At 55.1% G+C, this 19,577-nt stretch overlaps 1 protein-coding gene across 3 annotated transcripts; it reads right to left on the minus strand.

The window, feature by feature from the left end:
- Positions 1-176: 176 nt before the first annotated feature.
- Positions 177-18,968, minus strand: SEZ6L2 (seizure related 6 homolog like 2). Of its 3 annotated transcripts, none has more exons than XM_045460506.1 (18): positions 18,167-18,968; positions 17,105-17,236; positions 16,137-16,436; positions 15,631-15,770; positions 15,161-15,362; positions 10,639-10,824; positions 9,820-9,988; positions 9,026-9,189; positions 6,854-7,054; positions 6,240-6,378; positions 5,206-5,402; positions 4,873-5,067; positions 2,570-2,761; positions 2,295-2,486; positions 1,768-1,806; positions 1,472-1,589; positions 1,249-1,370; positions 177-772 (listed from the first exon to the last, which is right to left on the minus strand). In XM_045460506.1, exons 1-17 carry the CDS (start codon positions 18,243-18,245, stop codon positions 1,256-1,258), a joined length of 2,760 nt encoding a protein of 919 aa, XP_045316462.1. In that variant the 5' UTR covers positions 18,246-18,968; the 3' UTR covers positions 177-772; positions 1,249-1,255. The 3 variants fall into 3 exon arrangements, with proteins under 3 accessions (XP_045316462.1, XP_045316461.1, XP_045316463.1); XM_045460505.1 differs by having other exon boundaries at positions 1,249-1,345; positions 18,167-18,964; XM_045460507.1 differs by lacking the exon at positions 1,768-1,806 and having other exon boundaries at positions 1,249-1,345; positions 18,167-18,964.
- Positions 18,969-19,577: the final 609 nt, after the last annotated feature.

Genomic DNA, 19,577 nt, shown 5'->3' on the forward strand with positions numbered 1-19,577 from the left:
CCAGGCTTTTTGACCCCTAGCCAACCCCCCTTGACATTGCCCTGTGCCCAGTCTTGGAACGCCATCTTTTTTCCAAATTGTTCCCCTTTCCCCAGGCCTCTCTCCAGATGGGCCACCGTCACTGTGTCCAGCACTCTGTGACCCACCTTCCCATGCCCCACCAGCCCAGTTACAAATGGTGGTTTTCTGTTTATTGCTCAAAAACAAAAATCCATAAGCAAAGGCGGGGAGATTGTGGGCTGGGAGACGGCATGAAGTGGGTAGGGGCCTTGTCCCTGTTTTCCCCCTACATCTCTCTTCCTGTGACTCTCCAGAGCCCAGGGGTTAGGCCTGGGGCCAGAGCGTCTGGGAAGAGGCTTCATGGCCAAGGGAATGCAGAGCTCTCAGGCAGTCCTTTGGCAGGGGGTGGGGGGGGGGGGGGTGGGGGGGAGGGGTTGCCCTGGGCTGGAGGGGTCCCAGGAGTTGCGGGGGGCCGAGTTCCCCTCCCAGGGTCCAAAAGCCAGTAGGGCCAGAGGGGAGGGGCAGGCCCCTTGTTTGGCAACTGAGAAGAGGAGGCTTGGGCGGCAGGATGCTGGTTTATTTTACTGTAGGGTCCCCAAGGGCCATCAAAGCCCCCTCGTGGGACCAGGAGACTATTTACACATCAGGGAGAAAGGGAGCCAGAGGCAAGGTCCTGTACTCCTCCCTGCCCAGGAGGGGGAGGGGAGGGGCGTCCTGGGTCCTGCGGCCTTAGTCTTGGGGTTCAGATGGAAACTTCATACTCCCGTGTATCCTGGAGACAGAGAGGTGGGATCAGTTGCTGGAGTGGGAGGGGGATGGAGGAGGGAACAAAGTGAGAGGAGGCACCCACAAGGAAGGGGAGAGACCGTGGGCTTTTTACAAATAACACCGATCGCGACGTTTGGGAGTCAGGGGGTGGGAACAGCCAGGGGATGTTCGGTTTATCTTATAGTATCTTAAAATCACATACAAAATCAGAGTTTCTGGATTGTCTCGAACAACTGGAAGATCTGGCAACTGCGCCCGAGTCTCCACTACGGACCCGATGGGGTGCAAGGTCTCCATTTAGCCATAGTCCTCACCACCCTCTATTGTTCACACCTGACTTGCTTTGTTCATTGGCGTGGCCTTGGTAGGCAGCTGAGGTTGAAATTCCCCAGACGGGTATTACAGAGACTTTGAGAGAAGGTTATGGAGTCCTGGGGGAGCTGAGAGGTGTGGCGCTCCGGGGGCAGGGGAAGGGCTCACCCCAGCTTCATACAGTGGATTGCTGAAGTCTGACTCCACAGTGATGGGGCTGTAGGAATGGGAGCCCGAGAAGCCGAAGAGGGATTTTCCCTGTAGCCTGGGAAAGGGAGGAGATAGAGGGGCTTATCGAGAGGTGAGCCCCCAACCCCCCCTCACCCAGGCGTCTGTGCCAGGCAGGCAGGACGTCTGCCCTGGCTCGAAGCTTCCCGAGTAGGGTACTTACTTGGTGTAGTATATGTAGACGCCGCTGCCAAGGACAATGACCAAACCTAGGGGCAGCAGGATAGCCAAAGCCAGGTTCCCGCCCTCCAGCTGACGCGACGGATCTGTGGTCTGGGTCACTGGGGAGAGGAGAGGCCAGTGAGCTGGGGCTGGGCCCAGCCCTGGGCTCTCCCAGCCTCCTGCCCTGGGCCTCGAACCCTGGGCCTCACCCCTCCGGGGCCTGGCCTCCTGCCCCCGGCCTCTGCCTTGCCCCCCCGACTCGGCCAGGCCTGGTTCTCCACCTGTGCCCTCACTGACCTTCCAGTTTTCGGTTGTCCAGGAGCTCCTCATAGGCCACTGCAGGGAGAGGAGGGGGAGGGGACGGGGTCTGAGCCAGGGAGGGGAGGAGGCTGGGTAGAGGCCGGGAGCCCAGGGGGGCTGGGCTGGACAGCCTGGGTCTCTCTGCCCTCTGCTCACCCTAAACTTTATCCTTCCCTTGGCGGGGGCGTGGCAGGAGTAGTCAGGGCAGGGCCTTCTTCCTCCTTCTCCAGACCCCTAAAAGTTCAGCCTTCTTGGGCAGTCTAAATGAATCAGGTCTGTGAACTTTGTCAAAAGTAGGGAAGTGGAGACTGCTCCAGAGGGCACGGGACTTCCAAGCCAAAGCCCCCTCTGCTCCATCATCCTTCAGGACAATTCTGTAATACCCGTGAGGATCAGAGCCCTCCGTAGGTGAAGGGGGAGCTCGGCAGGGTTAACCGCTGGTCTCAAATTCGCTTCCTGACTTTCCCAGCCCTGTCACTCCCCAGACACTGCTGCGCCCCCTCCGGCCCTGTCTGCCCAGGCACCTTTGCAGAGTGGGGGCTGGCTGGTCCACTGGGAGGGGTGGCCGGGCACACAGGTGATGGTGACCTCGCCGATGAGCTCAAAGCCCTCGTAGCAGAAGAAGCGCAGAGACTCGCCCGCCTGGTAGTGATGTTTATACAACGTCTGATAGCCATTCTCTGGCACCCCTGGGTTCAGGCACGGCTCATACTTCACTGCAGGGCACATGTCAGTCACAGGCCGGCTCGCTGCTGAGCAGGCCACCCAGCCACCCTTCCCAGGGTGTCCCCAGACTCACAGGCACACTTGGGGACCCGGTCGCTCCACTTGGGTGTGCCTGTGTCCCGGCTGTAGCAGGTGAGTACGGCCGCCCCCTCCAGGCTGTACCCGGGCAGACAGCGGTACTGGACGTGGGAGCCAACGGGGAAGCCAGCGTCCGAGGTGGTACGGTGCCCATTGGTGATCTCACCAGGGTCGGCACAAGTCATGACTGTTGGCAGGAGGGCAAGGTCAGGGGGAACTCGGCCCTTAAAGGATCTCCCAGAAAGCTTAGGGCTGAGCCGTGGGCCGTGTTCCCTCTAGGCAAGCCCCCCCTCTCCCCCTATTTCCTCTGAATGAAGAGATCAGAAGTTGGAAAGCCCTAAACCCCCATGCATTTTAGGTCTCAGGCTTCTTCCAGAAAAGAGTGGTGGAGGCAACCCAGGCCCTCACCCTAGGGTGAAATTTGAAATATGGTGGCCCCTGTACCAGAGCAGACCAGCTACACCCCAGCACTGCCAGCCCTGCATGGTGGATCTTGGGCGGGACAGCAGCTGCTCTCTTTAATTTTATTTTTGAGAGAGAGAGGGAGAGAGAGAGACAGGGGGGCAGGGGAAGGGGGGAGAGAGGGGGAGCATGAGCCGGGGAGGAGCAGGCAGAGAGAGAGATGAACAGAGGATCCAAAGCAGGCTCTGTGCTGACAGCAGAGAACCCAGTGTGGGGCTCGAACTCACGAACTGTGAGATCATGATGCGAGCCAAAGTCGGACGCTTAACCGACTGAGCCACCCAGGCGGTCCAGCAGCTGTCCTCTTTAGAGCCCTCCTGCTCAGCTCATCACTATCCTTCCCAGCCCCTTGTGCGCTCCTACAGCCCGCCCTGCAGGTGCTTACTTACTTGCAGGAAGTAACAATCATAGCCATTTCTTGTACTTAGACCTGCACAAGGCACCCTGTTAAATGTTTTACATCCACGGTATCCTATACCCTGATGGTCCCAAAAGGTCAACGTGTCTCCCAGGGCTCAAGGTGGTCAAATAACTGGTCCATGGCCACTCAGCCAGGTCACAGCCCCATAACACTGGGCTGAGATTCGGAGACTTGAGTCTCAGCTCAACTTCAGGCTCAATGTGCTGCCTTGGCCAGGCCCTATCCCCTGTCCCCTATCCCCTCTAGGTCCTGCCTCCGTCCCTTCCTGTCTCTGTCCCTGTCCTGTCTTGTCTGGGTTTCAGACTGGACATCCTGTGAATCCTTCCAGAGATGGGGAGCTGCGTCATCCAGAACGTTTTCCTTGTGCGCAGCCCAAATCTGCCTTCCTGAACTTAACCTCATCGGGCCCACCGTTGCCCCCAAGGACCAGGTAGAAGACCTCCCATCCCATGTCCTCGTGGCCGGCTTCCCCAAATTTGAAGAAAATGACAGCAACCACCCCTTTCTGCTATTCTAAGAGATAAACACTCCCAGCTCCTTTAAATGTCACCTCCTCTGCGAAATCTCCTGTGCCATCACTGGAACAACGACCCCCCCTTCCCTTCCCTTCTTCATATTTATAGCAGCTACTACTTACTGCTGACACGCGCGCTGTGTGAACTTGATTTGCTCTTCACAGCCCCTTTTCCTATTTCACCGATGAGGCAGCCAAGGCTCAGAGATGTTAAGCACTTTGCCCCAAATCATCCCGCAGTTACCACTGTGCAATATTCTGAGTTATTTAAGCGTCTGTCCCCCTTCTGGACTGTGAGCTCCGCCAGGGTCGGGAGGGACCCCAGACCCTCTGCATAACCCTAATCCCGCATGGGGCTTCAAAGACTGCATTAAAATAAACCTAATTCTCTGACCAGCCTCGGCCTTAGTACAGTGACTCCCCGTAAGGGCAAAGGTTAGGGACTGAGAGACTGGAGCAGGGTCTAGAACGAAAAGAGCGAGCGGGAGCCGAGAACTGACCGGGAAGGCCGGGAGGGGTGGAACTCGGCCTCAGCAGAGGCGGGGCCAATAGGCTGTGGGGCGGGGCCGCGAAAAGGTGAGGCTGGACCCAGGGCACGCGGGGTCAGAGCCCAGAACAGTGCACTTGAGGGATGACGCCCGGAGATGAGAGTGGGTCCAGAGGGGACAGTTTTGGGACACCGAGGATCGGAGGAATTGACCCCAAAGGGAAAGAGGGACGGGGCCTGAGCAAGATCTGGGCAGAATCCAGAACGAAGGGATGAAACGCGGCCGGGATAGGGGCGGGGACACAAAGGGACCGAAGCGGGACGCAGAGGGGTCTGGCGGCGCCCAAGCTGAGCCGCGAAACCCAGATGGGGAGGGGCGGGGCCACGAGAGATGTGGGCGGGGCCCGAGCTCACTCTTTTGGCAGGCGGGCGGCGCTGCGCTCCAGGACAGGTCCCACTGGCAGGTGAGAATGTCGGAGCCGAGGAGCTCGTAGCCAGGCTCGCACTGGTAAGTAAGCACGGTGCCCCGGATCAGGTCCCCGTGGGAGGCTGTCCTCCAGCCCCACTCCGGGGGTGGCAGCTCGGGGCACGTGTCGTTCCTCGGGACCTCTGCAGGGGAAAGACAGAGTTTGGAGGCTGCCCTGCGAATGACTCGGGGAGCCCTTCCAGCCTCGGGGACCTCGAGCTCCTCCCGCGATCTCTGGCCTGCCGGACCCCTGCCCATTTCAGGAGCTTAGACCTCGGTACCTTTGAAGTGCAACACGAAACCCTGCCCCAGGCCCGGGTTTGGGGGCCCTGGCGGTGCCTGGAACTGCAGCGTGAGGTCGGGCCCAGAGGAGAGGAGGCGGCGGCGCGGTTGGGGTCCCCGCAGCTGGGCCAGAACTCGGGCGCTGGGACCGTCCCCGTCGAACAGTGTCAGCATGTCCCCTTCGCGCACATTCAGGCTGCGGGGAGTGGGACCAGATAAGGGGGCTGGGTTATGATCGGCCCCTCCTATCCGGTTCTGCCCAATCCCTAACTCAGTTCATTAGTAACCCTACCTACTCTCCAGCCCTGCCCACATTCTTCCATCCCAGGCCCGGCCCCGCCTTTTGACCAATTTTGGGCTTCTCTGTGCTAACCACTCCAGGTTCCACCTGTTCTGTGGCTCGTCCCAGTTCCTGCTTCCCCATTCCCAGTCCAACTCCTTGCGACCTCGCACTCTCTGGTCCCTCCTCCATCACGCGGTGAGCCACAGTCTCGCACAAGCCCCGCCCTGACCAATCACAGGCCATGTTCATTTACCACCAGCCCAACTCCAGGCCCCACCCGAGTATCTGCAGGCCCGCTTCTGGTTCGTCACGTGACCACCTCACACCAAATCAGCTCACTGGATTCTCCTCACACCCACACCCACCTTGGGTGCTGGTGGTGATACAATAGCTTGGGCTTGGGCCCCTGGAAGTTACTCCAGGGGCGACCTCAGAAACAGCCAAAGAGTGGGAGACTCCAGGCCAGAGCCCCCTGTTCACTACTACCCACCCCCCACCCCCCCCAGCCGCAGAAGACTGCAGTAGCCCATTTCCTTGTCCAAAATCGCCTGGCTAATAATTTGTACCTAGGTCTACCCGACAACGCACTCCCCCATCCTGAACCCTTAGTTGCCTCTTTCATTAGATCGTATATTCACCAAATCTCGTGTAGACGTGCAAGCCGGCCAGGCTCAGAATGCAGGCTAGGCTGTTGTCATACCACACTTCACCGACCCACGCCCGCCGCACCCCTGCAGCACCCAAACGTACATCTCCACTTGGAGCAAGATGCGCTTCTCTTCTTGGACATGTAGGCCCCACACGCAGTCCTGGCCGGGGCTATAGCTCTGGGGCCAGTCAGGAGAGAGGACCACACCAGCTGCCTCTGACAGCTCCCCTCCACACATGGCTAGGGTGGAAGGGGGGGGGGGGCGTCGTCAGATTCAGAACCCAGGTGGGAGGGCGGTCTCCAGTTCACCACAGACCTCACCGCTCCCAACTGCGTGCACTAGACCACCTCACAGGTTTCCTGTTATCTATTAAGACACCTGTTTCTCGATGTACCCAGTCCTGTTGTACCCAATCCCCAGCCCTGCTCTCAATTAACCCTGCCCATGCTCCAGCCTATGCATTACCCCCCACCCCAACCCATAACTTAGTTCTATTTCTAGCTCTTCAAGACATTTGGGTTGTGACCCCTAAGTTTTGTAACAAACCCACCAGTTAGTTAAGAAAACTATTTCTGAAAGGGACAGGGATTTGCCCAAGGCCTGGGTTTATTAGGTTTGGAGAGGCAAGTCTCCTCCCTGAATGGCCTTCCTAAGATTCCCAGCCCGGGGGGCGTCTGTAGACTGAAGGACCTCCTGGCGATGTCGAGGGCTCACCCTTGCAGGCTGGCTCTGTGTCGTTCCAGTGGGGCTCTGTGGGATCCACACATTCGATGGCATTGGGGGGGCCCGGGGGCTCTAGGGCATATCCTGGGAGGCACGAGAAGGTGGCCAGTGCCCCTGGGCGGTACTCAGGGTCCGTGGTGGTGACATTGCCATGTGCCAGGAAGGGGGCGAAACAGCGATCTTCTTCAAAGGCTAGAGAGGAGTCAGTCACAGAAATTAAGTATTAAGATAGGTCTCAGGGGTCTCAGACTGGGGGGACTTAGGCTGAATTCAAGTGTCGTTTGGTCATTCCGTGGTCTGTTTACAATGGAATGCTTAGGGCTTAACTTTCACTCTCCAGTCTCCTCCAAACCCTAACACTTCTCTTTTACACATTTCTGTTACCTTCCTGGCCTCTGGAGGAAAACTGCTAGGCTAGTCAAATCCCAGCTCCCATTCTACAGATGAGGAAACTGAGGTCCAAGGACAAAAAGTCACTTGCCCAGTGTCATACACTAGGGCAGTGGCAGAATCAGGTCTCAGACTCACATGGCTTGATTCCCAGCTAGAGACACTTGGTTTTAGAAACTGCAGAGGAGGGAGAGGAAAGGGTGCCTTTGGAGAACTGGCTCATGTAAGTGTGTTCTCCCCTCAAAAATAACAGATTCTGATTACCCCTGATCATCCATGCTGTGGCTAGAATCCAAAAGTGCAGTGAATGCAGAAGCTACTCAATTTTGATTTTGGACTAAGTCAGCAAAAATGAACATTTGGAGAGCATTTTAGTTTTGGCCCACGTGATCATATCTTAGCTGCAAAACTATACGTGAAGAGGAATCTGAAGCTCATGGAACAGCAATGACCCACAACTAGGGAGGCAGGCCTTAAACCTGGGACTCTTTTCACATTTTCAAAGACAAAATGCAAATTATTTTTTAGATCCACTGTTGTAGTTTATTGTTATTTAACCCGATGAGGTTAAGTGTCATGTCCAAATCCTATGCACCCATCAGGGCCCAGTGCCAATTCCATTTCTCCCTTGATTCATACCAGAGACCAGCCCCTCCCATCTCTGAGCATTTCATTTTCTTTATCTCTCTCCTGCTACTGTTTTCACAAATCCTCTGCTCCAGTCACACTGAAATTTCCTGTTTCCCAAACATACCAGGCCTTTCTATGACTCTTTACTATTGCTCACACTGTTTCTTTCACCTGAGATGCTCATCCCTAATCTCCCTCTTTTATTTATTTATTTTTTTAAGTTTATTTATTTATTTTGAGAGAGAATGAGTGGGGGAGAGGCAGAGTAAGGGAGAGAGAGAATCCCAAGCAGGTTCCACACTGTCAGCACAGAACCCCACTCAATGCTCCAACTCACGAACCATGAGATCATGACCGGAGTGGAAACCAAGTCAGACCCTTAACCGACTGAGCCACCCAGGTGCCCCTAATCTCCCACTTCTAAAATTCTCTCTATCCCAGAGCCTGGCCAGTAGGTAGAGTATGAGACTCTCAAAATTCTCTCTATCCTGTAAGGTGTTCAAACACCTCTTCTCCCATGGTCGGCTGACCTCCTTGTTTCTACCTGTCCAGCATCCGGTCCCCCTTCTTCTGTTTACAGCACTCCTTTTTCATTTTGGGATACATGCCTCCCCGGTCAATGAGGTCCGGTTGGGGCCAACTCTGGATGGTTGTGTGATGTGGATCTGCCAATCCTAACACCACCTGACCCTAGCTTTAATGAGGCTCAGGCGTAGGCACATGACCTAAGCCAGGGAAGTGAGAGCCCTTCTTGGCATTTCTGCTGAGAAAGTGCTATACTTTCTCTTTCTGGTTGACTTACTAAGTTGGTGGTTTATCAGTCAGAACTGCTAGGTCCACCACATATGAGAGCCTGACAATGAAGCCAACGCAGAGCAAAGAACTGAGAGATTAAGGTAATTGGACTCTTGGCTGTGTATCTAGAGCCAGCCATATATGAAACTTAAAGAGAAAAAGCCACTTCAGGAATTAGAAGGGGTCTATCAGAGGGGATTTTTAGAGTTTTGGGGTGGGAAAGCAAGTTAGGTTCCAGGGATCCAAACACAGAAATGAACATGGACAGTGTTTGTGCTTGTGACTGTACCTGGCCATCAGGAAGAGGGGAGAGTGCAGGAGTTGGGGCCCCGAAAGGAGGGCGGTTACCTTCAAATCGGAGGCTTAGCAGCAGGGGATTGGCAGGTGTCTCTGAGAGCAGCTCCACATACAGGGACTGGGCATCACTGATGAGACCCCGCTCTGGGACATCATCCATGTCTGAGTCATAGATGACTGGGGACAGGGGACTGCCCCCTGAGCGCACCATTAGCCTGAGATGGACAGAAGGGTCGTCAGGAGCTCAGTTTCCCCTCAGAAACTGCCCCACCTCTTGCCAGGCTCTCCTCACTCATTTTCAAGCTATTGTTTTCAAAGGTTGACTACATGCCAAGTACTCTAAGCCTTTACACATTTTGTCTCATTTAATTTTCACAAGAGCCCTTGAGTGGGTACTCTTTATTACTCCTTACTTTAGAGATGAGGACACGGAGGCCCAGAAAGAGTAAATAACCTGCCCAACATCGCACAGCAACTCGTGGCAGAGCTGCGATAGCAGTTAGATAGAGGGGGTACCAATGATGATGAGGATGCCAAGCACATTTACAGTGCTCTCTGTGGGCCAGGCACCCTTCTAAGTATTTCATGTGTCTTAACATGTATCCTCGCAGAAACCTTCAAAAGGAGGTCCTATTATTGCCACTCTACAGGAGAGGAAACTGAGGCACAGAGAAGTTCAGTGATTCATCTAAGTTGACACAGCTATACTGCCTAAGAAGGGGAAGGACCAATCTGTATTTGACACAAATTTTAACTGGGATCCACCCCAGACCTGTCTGACCACCCCCTGCAGCCTCCCTGTTTCCCAGAGGTGGGGACCTCTGACTCAAGGCGCAGATCCTCACCGGTCATTGTCCTCATCCAGTGAGACCCTCTCAAAGTGCAGGTGAAGCCGGCGTCCCTCAGCTGCTTCAATGACCCAACGGCAGGTGAGGTTGGGCCCTGCCGCTCCCCCAGGCTCAGGGGACACGATGCGGCCCAGTGTAGCATTGTGGATGGTGCCACCACAGGATGCTGTGGGGGGGAGGGGGGATATGTTAAGGTGACTTGTCCTCCTGTCTTCAGAGCTGTTACATCCACACCTTTGGTTGGGACCTGGCCTCAGGGTGCCCTACAGGCTCACGGCAGAGGACAGGACATTTCCAGGCCACCACTCAGGCAGGGAACCAGCCCTAAAATAGGAAACCCCAGAATGGACACCTCCTAGGATGGAAATCCTGCTAATATGAACACTCTCCAGATGTGGATACCCTGGCATCTGGAGTTATGGGGGATCCCCCAAATTGAAGCCCTCAAATGGAAAATCTTCCAGACGGGATCACCAGGATGAAGACTCTCCAGGATAGAGACCCTCTAGATATGGACCTCAAGAATGGTTTCCTTGAGGATGAGGAGTCCCTAAGAGAAGAGGCAGCCAGAATGGTGACTCCCCAAGTGGAAACCCTCTAGGCAGGACATCCCCAGATAGAGACCCCCAAGAATGGAGATTCTCAGAGGATAGGGACATTCAGTGTAAGGAGCTCCAGATGGAGACACCAGGATAGGGACTCTTCTAGGCAGAAACCACTTCAAGATGGATGTTCCCCAAAGATGGAGATGCCCAAGATAGTACCCTCCCAATGGGGCTCCCAGGACAGGCCCCACTTAGCATGCAGGAGACTCACCCATACAGCTGGGGGGTTCACCACTCCAGGCTGGCCGGGTGCCATTGAGGCAGATAAGGGTCTCCTCACCCTGCAGCTGGTAGCCCGAATCACAGTGGAAGGTGGCAGTACCCCCAGGGTGCAGGTCTGTCACGCTCACATCCCCATGGGTCGGCCGGGGAGGGAAGCCACAGCTCAGGAGATAGGCTGGATAAGGCAGAGCAGGGAGAAGGACTCTTTTCTCCAGGCCACTCTCACCAATCACCCAGCACTTCCTTCCCCCTTTCCACATCCCCCTGGAGGCACAGACTGGCTCCTTACTGGAGTTTTCACATGGCTACTTGGTCTAATGAAGAGATAACTTCAATATCTCTTATGTCCCCTAATCTTTGTAATCTACCCACTTTGGCTTCCATTTTAGAGATGAAGTATCTGAGATTCAAAGACATTCTGACTGTGGTACATATTTGGTGTGTGACCTCGGGCAAATCAGTTGACCACTCTGAACCCATCCAGCTCTAATAATAACAAATAGTATTTCCAGAGCCTGTTCAGCTGCTAAGGTGAGTTTATGCAGCACTTTTGAGGTAGCCAGAGTAAGACTGTGATACGTTTTCCAGATGTAGAAATTGGTTACTAAGTGCCTCACCATGTTTTCTCCCTCCTTTAAAAGCATTTTTTTTTAATGTTTTATTTATTTTTGAGACAGAGAGAGCATGAGTGGGGGAGGGGCAGAGAGAGAAGGGGACACAGAATCTGAAGCAGGCGTCAGGCTCTGTGCTGACACAGGGCTCAAACCCACGAACCGTGAGATCATGACCTGAGCCAAAGTCAGAGGCTTAACCAAGTGAACCACCCAGGCACCCCTATGCTTTCTCCCTTCTACACATACAGACTCTCTTCCATGGAGGCGCGTGGTGGTAGGATTCCCTCAGCTTTCATCTAGAGGAGCCACATGAAACTCCTTTAGGAACTTTGACCATCTTGTCATTAAAGACCTTCATACTCAGTGCCCCCTAAATGAATCCTCCAGTGAAAGTGAAGTGCTAGGGAAAGCTTTGCTTTCCTTTGTTTCTCTCCTCTTCTCTTGCAGTGAGAACTATCCAATCTCTCTTTTTGTGCTGGCTGCTAAGACGCTCGGAACCAGATCGAAGCTTGTCCCTAGCAACAAGGGCCTGTCCATCCACATCTATTTTTTCATCTTTAATACGCACTTCCTGGCACCAATTTTCTTCTTATTTTATTTAATTTTGCTGTGTTCTTTTTTGAAAGCCTCCTGAAAACCTTGTGGAATCCTATGAGAGAAATAAATAGAAAGTGACTTTGGGGATGCCCGGCTGGCTTAGTCAGACGAGCATGCGACTCTTGATCTCAGGGTCATTAGTTTGAGCCCCATGTTGGGTGTAGAGATTAATTAAATAAGAGAAAGAAAGAACGAAAGAAAGAAATAAAATAGGAAGGAAAGGAAGGAAAGAAGGAAGGAAGGAAGGAAGGAACAAAGAAAAAGAAAGGAAGAGACTTGGTAGTAAACAATGGACTCTAAATTTGGTCCTGACACAGTTCTGTGTGTCTGTTTCAGACCAGTCACAGTTCATCAAGAAGGGCTGCCAGGCGGAGGTGCACCAAAGCTGGGTCTCTGTAGCAGGGGTAGGCTCTGGGTAACCGTGCTTGGAAGGTACCAGTTTGCCTGGGCCTTTGTTTTTGCTAACTCTCCAGCCCTAAGTGATTCTGTCAGAGACCTGGTCTCTCCCTACTTCAAAATTCAATAAGCATTTCCTTGGCTGGGTGCTGGGCACAGAGAGGCAAAAAGGGCCCCCAGGCTTTGCCCTTCGGGAGTTCACAGTCTATGAAGATAAACACAAAAACCTTCTAGAATACAGTGGTTTAAGTACATATTAGCCTCTTGATGACTCTCCACAGTTAGCAGAATCAAGTCCAAATGCTTTGGGTTGACATTCAAGGGCCTTCCATAGCTGTGTCCAGCGCAACACTCCCAGCGTCAGGTCTTAGCACCCGCAATCTGTATATCCTACACAATGTAATTTTGTGACTTCCGTATCTTTTCACACCATTTCCCCCACCTGCAAGGCCCTCTTCTCGCCCTTTTTCATTTCTCAAGGAGTAACTTAAGAACCACCTCTTCCAGGAAGTCTTCCTCACCCCTCCCCTTTCCAATTGAGTTTGTTTCTTTCTTGCCTCCTCACAGGCACCTGCATAATCTTATCATCACATTGACTGCTGTCTATTGCCATGATGAGACAGAACCACACCTTATTTATTTTGTCTCCCCAGAGCCTAGCCTAACTGGTCCACTGATGCGGCGGCGAAGAGGGTTTTTGGAACAATACACAAGAGCACTGGATTTGGAACCGGGCAGACCTGAGTTCTGGGTCCAGCTCCAAGACTTATTAGCTGTATGGCCTTGAGCAGGTGATGTCACCTCTAGGGCCTGTCACCTGTAAATGGCAGTAATAACCACTATCATTGACAACTGGCCTTCAGGTTAAAGGAAAGAAACACGCAAAGCACCTGACACATAGAAAGTACTCAGAAAAGCTTAATCACTTGCCACTCCATCTCAATTAATGAATGCCTCAGAGTCAGGGCTGGGGACTGACTGCTGACTCTGCAATGAACTTACAGGTGGTTTAGCATCCATCTGACCTTTCATCCTCTCAGAGCTGGGGGTCACTCTCGGGGGTGCTGGGAGATGCAAAGGAAACCACAGTTGGCGCAGGGGTTTTGTAAATGGGAACGCTCGCTGGGCTTGGGGCGAGCAGTGATGGAGCCTTTGGCCTTTCAGAGAAGCTAATGAGGCCACTTTGGACCAGAGGCCCCAGCTAGTGCAGACTGGGGAGCGCTTAAACAGGGCCTCGGTCCCAAAGGTGCCCTGAGAAGCTGCAAAGCAGGGAAGACCGAGGCAGGTAATGAAGGCCAATTTATGCAATAGCCCTGCTTCCCCAAATGTTCTACTTAGTCTAAAGAGTCCTATTTTCAATGCCCTAGGGAAGTGGCTGCTTAAGAGAGCCAGCGGGGAGCCATTTTGTAAAATTGGAAGTCCTGCCCTGGGCCCGGGCCCTGGGCCATGCCCTTGCTTCCTGCTGATCCGACCACCAGTTACATGGCCCCCACCTCACTGGGTTCTCCGCGAATAGGTCTCTCCACCTTGCACACATGAGCCCCTGGGGCTGGGCAGAGGCCTCAGGAGAAACTCGAAAGGGTGTGAGGAAGGGGTATGGGCGGTGTGTGAGCTGGATAAAGCCCACAAGGGAAACGGGGGGCAGCAGAGCACACAAGAGGCAGGCAAGGCCATGAGGTGATGTAAATGGGGACATTGGCCCCAAACATAGTTCCCTCTCTGTTTTCCAAGGAACACAGGGACTTTGGAGATGGCAGCAGGGTCCGGAATGGGACAGTGGGCTGGGACTGTTGCCTCATACATACATGTATGCTAGAACATACCCTTGCACTGTGGGAAGGTTCCCGTACACACGGGTGAGCACCAATGTCCACCTGTCTGTAGGCTGTCCGTGGGTGGTTGCTCATGAATGCAGTTGTGCCTCTTACGCCCCCCAAACCCAGCAGGATCTTTCTCGGCCACAAATCTGAGGCTGTCACTATCTTGCTTAAAACCTCTCAACCCGTCTCCATGCCCCTTGCAGGATAAAGTCGTCTGTACTCCTTACTGAAGCTGATAAGGCCCCTCATGATCTGAGTCCAACCTACCTCCCAGTCTGGTCTCTTAGAGCCTGCTTCCCGCCCACCACTTTCTGGGTTTTTCTGTAGCAACAACTGACATTGCTGAACTCTCACTGTGTACGAGACACTATTTTAAGCACCTGACATGTATTAGTTAATTTGATCTTCCTAATAATGCCATGAGCTAAGTATTATGATCCCCACTTTTCAGGTGAGAAATGAGGCACAAAAAGGTTAAGTAACTCGCCCCAGGTCACACAGCTAAGACAATTCTGTCTTCCATGCTGAATCACTTCAACTCCTCAAGGAGGCCATGCTTTTTCATCCGTCAGGACACTTGCCTCTTTCTCCCCCTCCCACCTTCCCCTAGTAGCTCATCTTTTAGTTCCCAGCTTCATTACCTCCTCCAAGAAGGTGTCCCTGTATCCCTTAGGAGAAATTTAGGTCCCTTTGAAATTTGTTCCCTCTGCCTGTGTTTCCTTCATCACAGGGATATAGGTCCGAATCTCACTGAATTATAATCATCCTGATTACTTGCCCATCTCTTTACCTAGATTCTGAGTTCCTTGATGATTTACATCTAGCTTGTTCTTTTCTCCCTCCAGGGATAACACAGGGCCGGTATGAAACGGGTGCTCAATAAACATTTGTCGAGTGAATGGGTGAACTGCCACCTGGATGTGTGCACACCCAGACACAGGTCTGTGAGTGTGTGAAATAAGTGTATGTAGATCTCCTCGATGGGCTCTGCCCCCAGGGTCCTAGCCAGGAGGAAAGGCTCCTGGTGATGTCCCTTGTGCCCAGTGTGGCCCCTCCCCTTCCACCAGCACCCCAGACTCCTCACCCTGATAGTGGATCCTGAAGCCACCGCCCCTTGGGACCCGTGGACTCTGGAAGTGCAGGAGCAGTCGGTTGGTTGGACTCCTAAGGACCTGTCCTTCTCCCAGCATGGAGGAGTTGGCCAGGAGTCGGGGGGCCAGGCCTGGGGACCCCCCACCAGCCAGCACCAGGAGTTCCTCCTCCCGAGACAGGTTCAGCGTCTGCACCTAAAGAAGCCAGACCCAGACCCCCCGGGACAAGTCAGTGAGGGTGGGTGACCCCTAAGTCCCCCACCCCTTGCCTTCCCCTCCCTTGCGTGTGGCAGCCAAATATCACTGCGACATCGGTCAAATTATAGAACTCTAGGAGAGTCTTTGAGATCCTCGGAAAACAGGCCCATTTCAGTTAGGAAACAGGTTCTCTGGTTCCCAGGCCAAACTTGTGCACACCCCTGAGCCTAGAGGAAAGGGCTTGGGGGCTTCGAAGTCCAGTTACCTGGATCTCAATGCCGTAGCCAGGGTAGACATGGATGCTGTATGTGCAGTCCAGGAGCCCCAAGGTGCGGCTGGCTGCACTCCCCAAATCTGGAGACTCCACATGCCCTTCGCCCTCAGAGATGTTGTTATTACACAGAACTGAAGAGATACAAGTGGCTGGAGTTGGGAGAATCCCTGTGTTCTTGCCCCCCCAGCCAAGCAACTGTGGGGGTCCTCACCTGTCTTGGCCCCAGCACCCCTCTCACCACCTTTATCCGGTGCTCCCTCTCCCCCCTCCCCCTCCCCCTTGCCCACAACTCCCTTCCCCAACCGTAATGGAGATAAAACACATAGAGAGGTGCTGGTACATAGCAAGGGTATGTGAATGCCAGCCTTTATTATTACTGAGCGGAAGCCCAGACCCCTTCTTCCACACGTTCCCAGCAGCCTCTCCCCCTGCACACCCGCTCCTCTCCCACATTCGTACTCCTGCACACTGTCCCCATCCCCTTTCGCTCGCCTCACCTGGGCTGGTCACCGTGGTGGTAACAGTTGTCGTGGTGATGATGGTGGTCGTGGTCTCCTCCTCTCCTCCCTCAGGCCCGAGGGGTGGGCCTGGGGAGGCGGGGCCAGGAAGGGGCGGGGCCGTAGTTCCTGGGGGCGGGGTCAGCAGCTCTGGTGCGGTGGGGCCTGCCCCCCTGCCCCCTTTAGGGGTTACGGCTGTTGTCAGAGGCCCTGTCCCTGGCTCAGTGGCCCGTGGCAGGGAGGGCGCTGCAAGAGTCTGGCCGGCTGGAGGGGTGGCTAGTGTGGGGTCTGGATCAGATCCTGGGACAGTGCAACGGAAGTCAGGGCACAGAAGGAGCAAATTGGGGGCCATGGGTAGGGAGCAGGGCTGAGGGAAACTGGGGGCTCCCCCACTGAACCCCAAAGACCTCCCCCACAAGGTGCAGGTCCCCCCCCCACGTCTCCCTTCCCCACCCGAACTTGGAGCCTCCTCCCAAGGCGTCCACAGCCTGACCCCCCATCCCTCGCCACCTCTCTGCCTAGGTCCTTCCACTCTGACGGTCTCCTTGAGCCTCTCCATGCCTCCCCCTTCAGATCCGGCTCCCCTTCCTGTGTACCCCTTTCTCTCTCCTCTCTCTCTCTTTCGCTCTCTCTGGAACTCTTCTCTGTTTAGTATTCCCGTGGCTCTCTGACTTTATGAGTCTAAATCTGCTACTCTCTGCATTTCTCTCTCTTTCTGTGTCTCTCTCCCCCCTGTTCCTCCGAGTCTGGTTCTCTGAGTTTCCATCTGTGTTTCTCTCTGATGGTCTGTTTTTCTGTCTGGCTCTGTCTCTTGATCATTCTGTCTCGATTTCCCTGGGTCTCTGTCTATGCCCAGTTTTGACACGCTCTAACCATCACTCTCTGAACGTCACTGGCTTGGGTTCCCATCTCCCTGAGTTTATTCCCTCCCTCTCTGTATGCCACTCGTGCCACTCTGGGGGCCTCACCCGGCAGGTAGCCCATCTCTGGACCCCTCCTCAGCAGGGCCCCATGGAGCAGCTCGGCCAAAGCCTCGGAGGCTACTGTGGGGGCCTCACTTCCGGGCTCTGGCAGTACCTCTTCTTCCTTCAGGGGCAGACCTAGGAGATGAAGTTGTGTGAGCCCTTCCACTGCCCCACACTCTTTCCTTCTCCAGAAAGATCTTTTCCAGAGCTCTTCCCCTCTCCCCAGTCAGCAGGGCCTGCAGGAGCTCAGAGGGTCCCAGACTGGGCTGAGAGCCAAGATTGGAGGAGGGGCTCCCAGCTGCCTCACACACTCCTGCACCTTCCCCTCTCCCCCCACCCCCCAGGCTGAGTGGGCCTTCAGTGAACCCTGGACAGCGCCAGCAGCGTGGCCACAGTGCTACCTTCATTTTCCCCTCACTGGTGCTCTTCCCCAACCCTGGAGCTCTGCAGAGGGTCTGGCAGTACCTCCCAGCCCTTGCTTCCGCAGTGCCCAGCTTTCTTTCTGGGGTTCTGTCTCTGCAGTGTGGTGTTCTCTCTCTCTCTCTTTCTCTCTCTCTCTCTCTCTGTCTCTCTCTCTCTCTCCCTCTCTGCAGTCTCTGCCAGCTTCCCTGGAGTCTGGCGAGGGGTCAGATTAGAGGACTGAATATTTGGTCTCTGGTCTCTGAGCACTGCCTCTGTTCATCTGTCTTTGTCCATTCGTCCAAGAGCGTTTGTGTGTGCAGTGCCTGGCGTTTCTCCCACCACCTCCGTGTCCCACCCAGGTACCCTGCATGCTTCATGACGCCTCCGCAGACATCCCCCCAACTTCCCCAGCCCTTCTTCCTGTATTTAACACCCCCCCCCCGGCTCTGGTAAAAGCTCCCCTCATTCATTCCCCCACCTCTTCAGTATTGGGGGTTAGGGCTCCAGGCACCAGCGAGAAAGCCCTGGCTTGCCCCTTCCCCATCAGCTGTACCCCTCCCCTCCCCCAGAAGCTCAGAAAGCCCAGGATGTTCAGAGAAAGGATGGCAGAAGACCCAGCTGAGGACCTTCCCGGGGCCTACCCCCACGCTCCCATGTCCTTACCCTGAATCCAGGGACAGCTCAGCAGAATTAGGAACAGCAGCTGGGGAGGCGGCGGGTGCTGGACCCTGGGAGTCCCCATGGCGACTCACACCGATTTCTCTCCTCTGCGTCTCTCCTAAATAATCTGTCACCTTTCCTCCGTCTCCTTTTATCTTTCCCTTTACTTATTTATTTTTTTCCCTGCTAGCATGGAGCAAGAAAGACAATTTCTCTGCCCCTTGGGATGGAGGGGCAGAATTGGGCTGGAGGTCGCCTGGATCCCACCCCTCCTTGCCCAATCTCCTCTGTCTTCTGCTCTCGGGTCTGTGGGAGAGGGGGCGCGGCTCCGGCTGCAGGGGGTGGGACCAAGAAGGCCGAAGGGGCCGGGTCGCTTGGGTTACCCTCTCGCTCGGGCGCCTGGGTCCCCCCAGCTGGCTGGATCCCAAGCTGGGGGAGTGGGGAGAGGCAAGACAGCTTCAGGGGGTCTGGGGTGGGGTCGAGGATCAGGAGGGTCCCTACTGTGCTCTAGCGGGGCTTGGCGGGGAGGGGAGGGGGTTGCGGAACCTGGAGAGCCGAAGCTCGGGCACAGGAGCTGCGGGAGGGAGAAGCTGAGAAAGGTGTCGAACCCACGTCAGATCCTGGGGACGGGCGAAGGGAGGGGCCGGGATTTATTTGGGGGCGACGGGGAGGGGGGAGGGAGAAGGAGGAAGTGCAGATGGAGGAAGGAGGGACCACATGAGCCAGACCGTAATCCTCACTCCCGCGGCCCCTAGGGGAGGCAAAGGAAACTCTGGTCCTAGCTGTAATTACAACCTCTTCCCCCAGCCTTTCCAGCACATCTGGAATCTGAATCTCCTCTTCCCAGGGTGCCGAGGGGCGGCACAGCTGGGTTCACGCTTGCTCGGCTCCCCAGTATGCCCCCTACCCACATCCAGGACCCCCACCCCCCACAGGACTTCCCTTTCTGTTTTACAGCTCATGTGCAATGGGCTCCCCTCTTCCAGGAGAATGGCAAGTTTACACGTTTATGAGAAGTCGCAGGGGCGACAGGCCGGGATCTGGGGAGGGGAAACCCCTTCTCTTACATTCACGACCCCGGCCAGCGGCCAGGCAGCTTCAACTTTGATTTTTTTTTCTCCTGGCCTCTGTCACCACGCCTCTGGGGCGCCCTTTTCAGCACCACCAGCCAGCGGACAGCTCTTCTCGGCCCAGCCGAAGCGGGCCCGGCCCCCCGCGCCGCCGGCGATTGGCTGAAGCCACCCTCACTATCAATCAGTCTCCCGCCGGGGGCCGGCTCTAGTGAAGGCGGAGGGGGAGGGGAGTCACAGGCCGACTGGTCAAGGGATCTGCAGACCTATGGACGGGCCGCAGTGTCCCTGTCCTCAGTCCGCGAGCGCCGGCCTTGTCCATCAGTCCGCGCGCCCGCCCCGCC

The sequence above is a fragment of the Leopardus geoffroyi genome, chromosome E3 (genome assembly GCF_018350155.1).
Source record: "Leopardus geoffroyi isolate Oge1 chromosome E3, O.geoffroyi_Oge1_pat1.0, whole genome shotgun sequence".
Lineage (NCBI taxonomy): Eukaryota > Metazoa > Chordata > Mammalia > Carnivora > Felidae > Leopardus > Leopardus geoffroyi.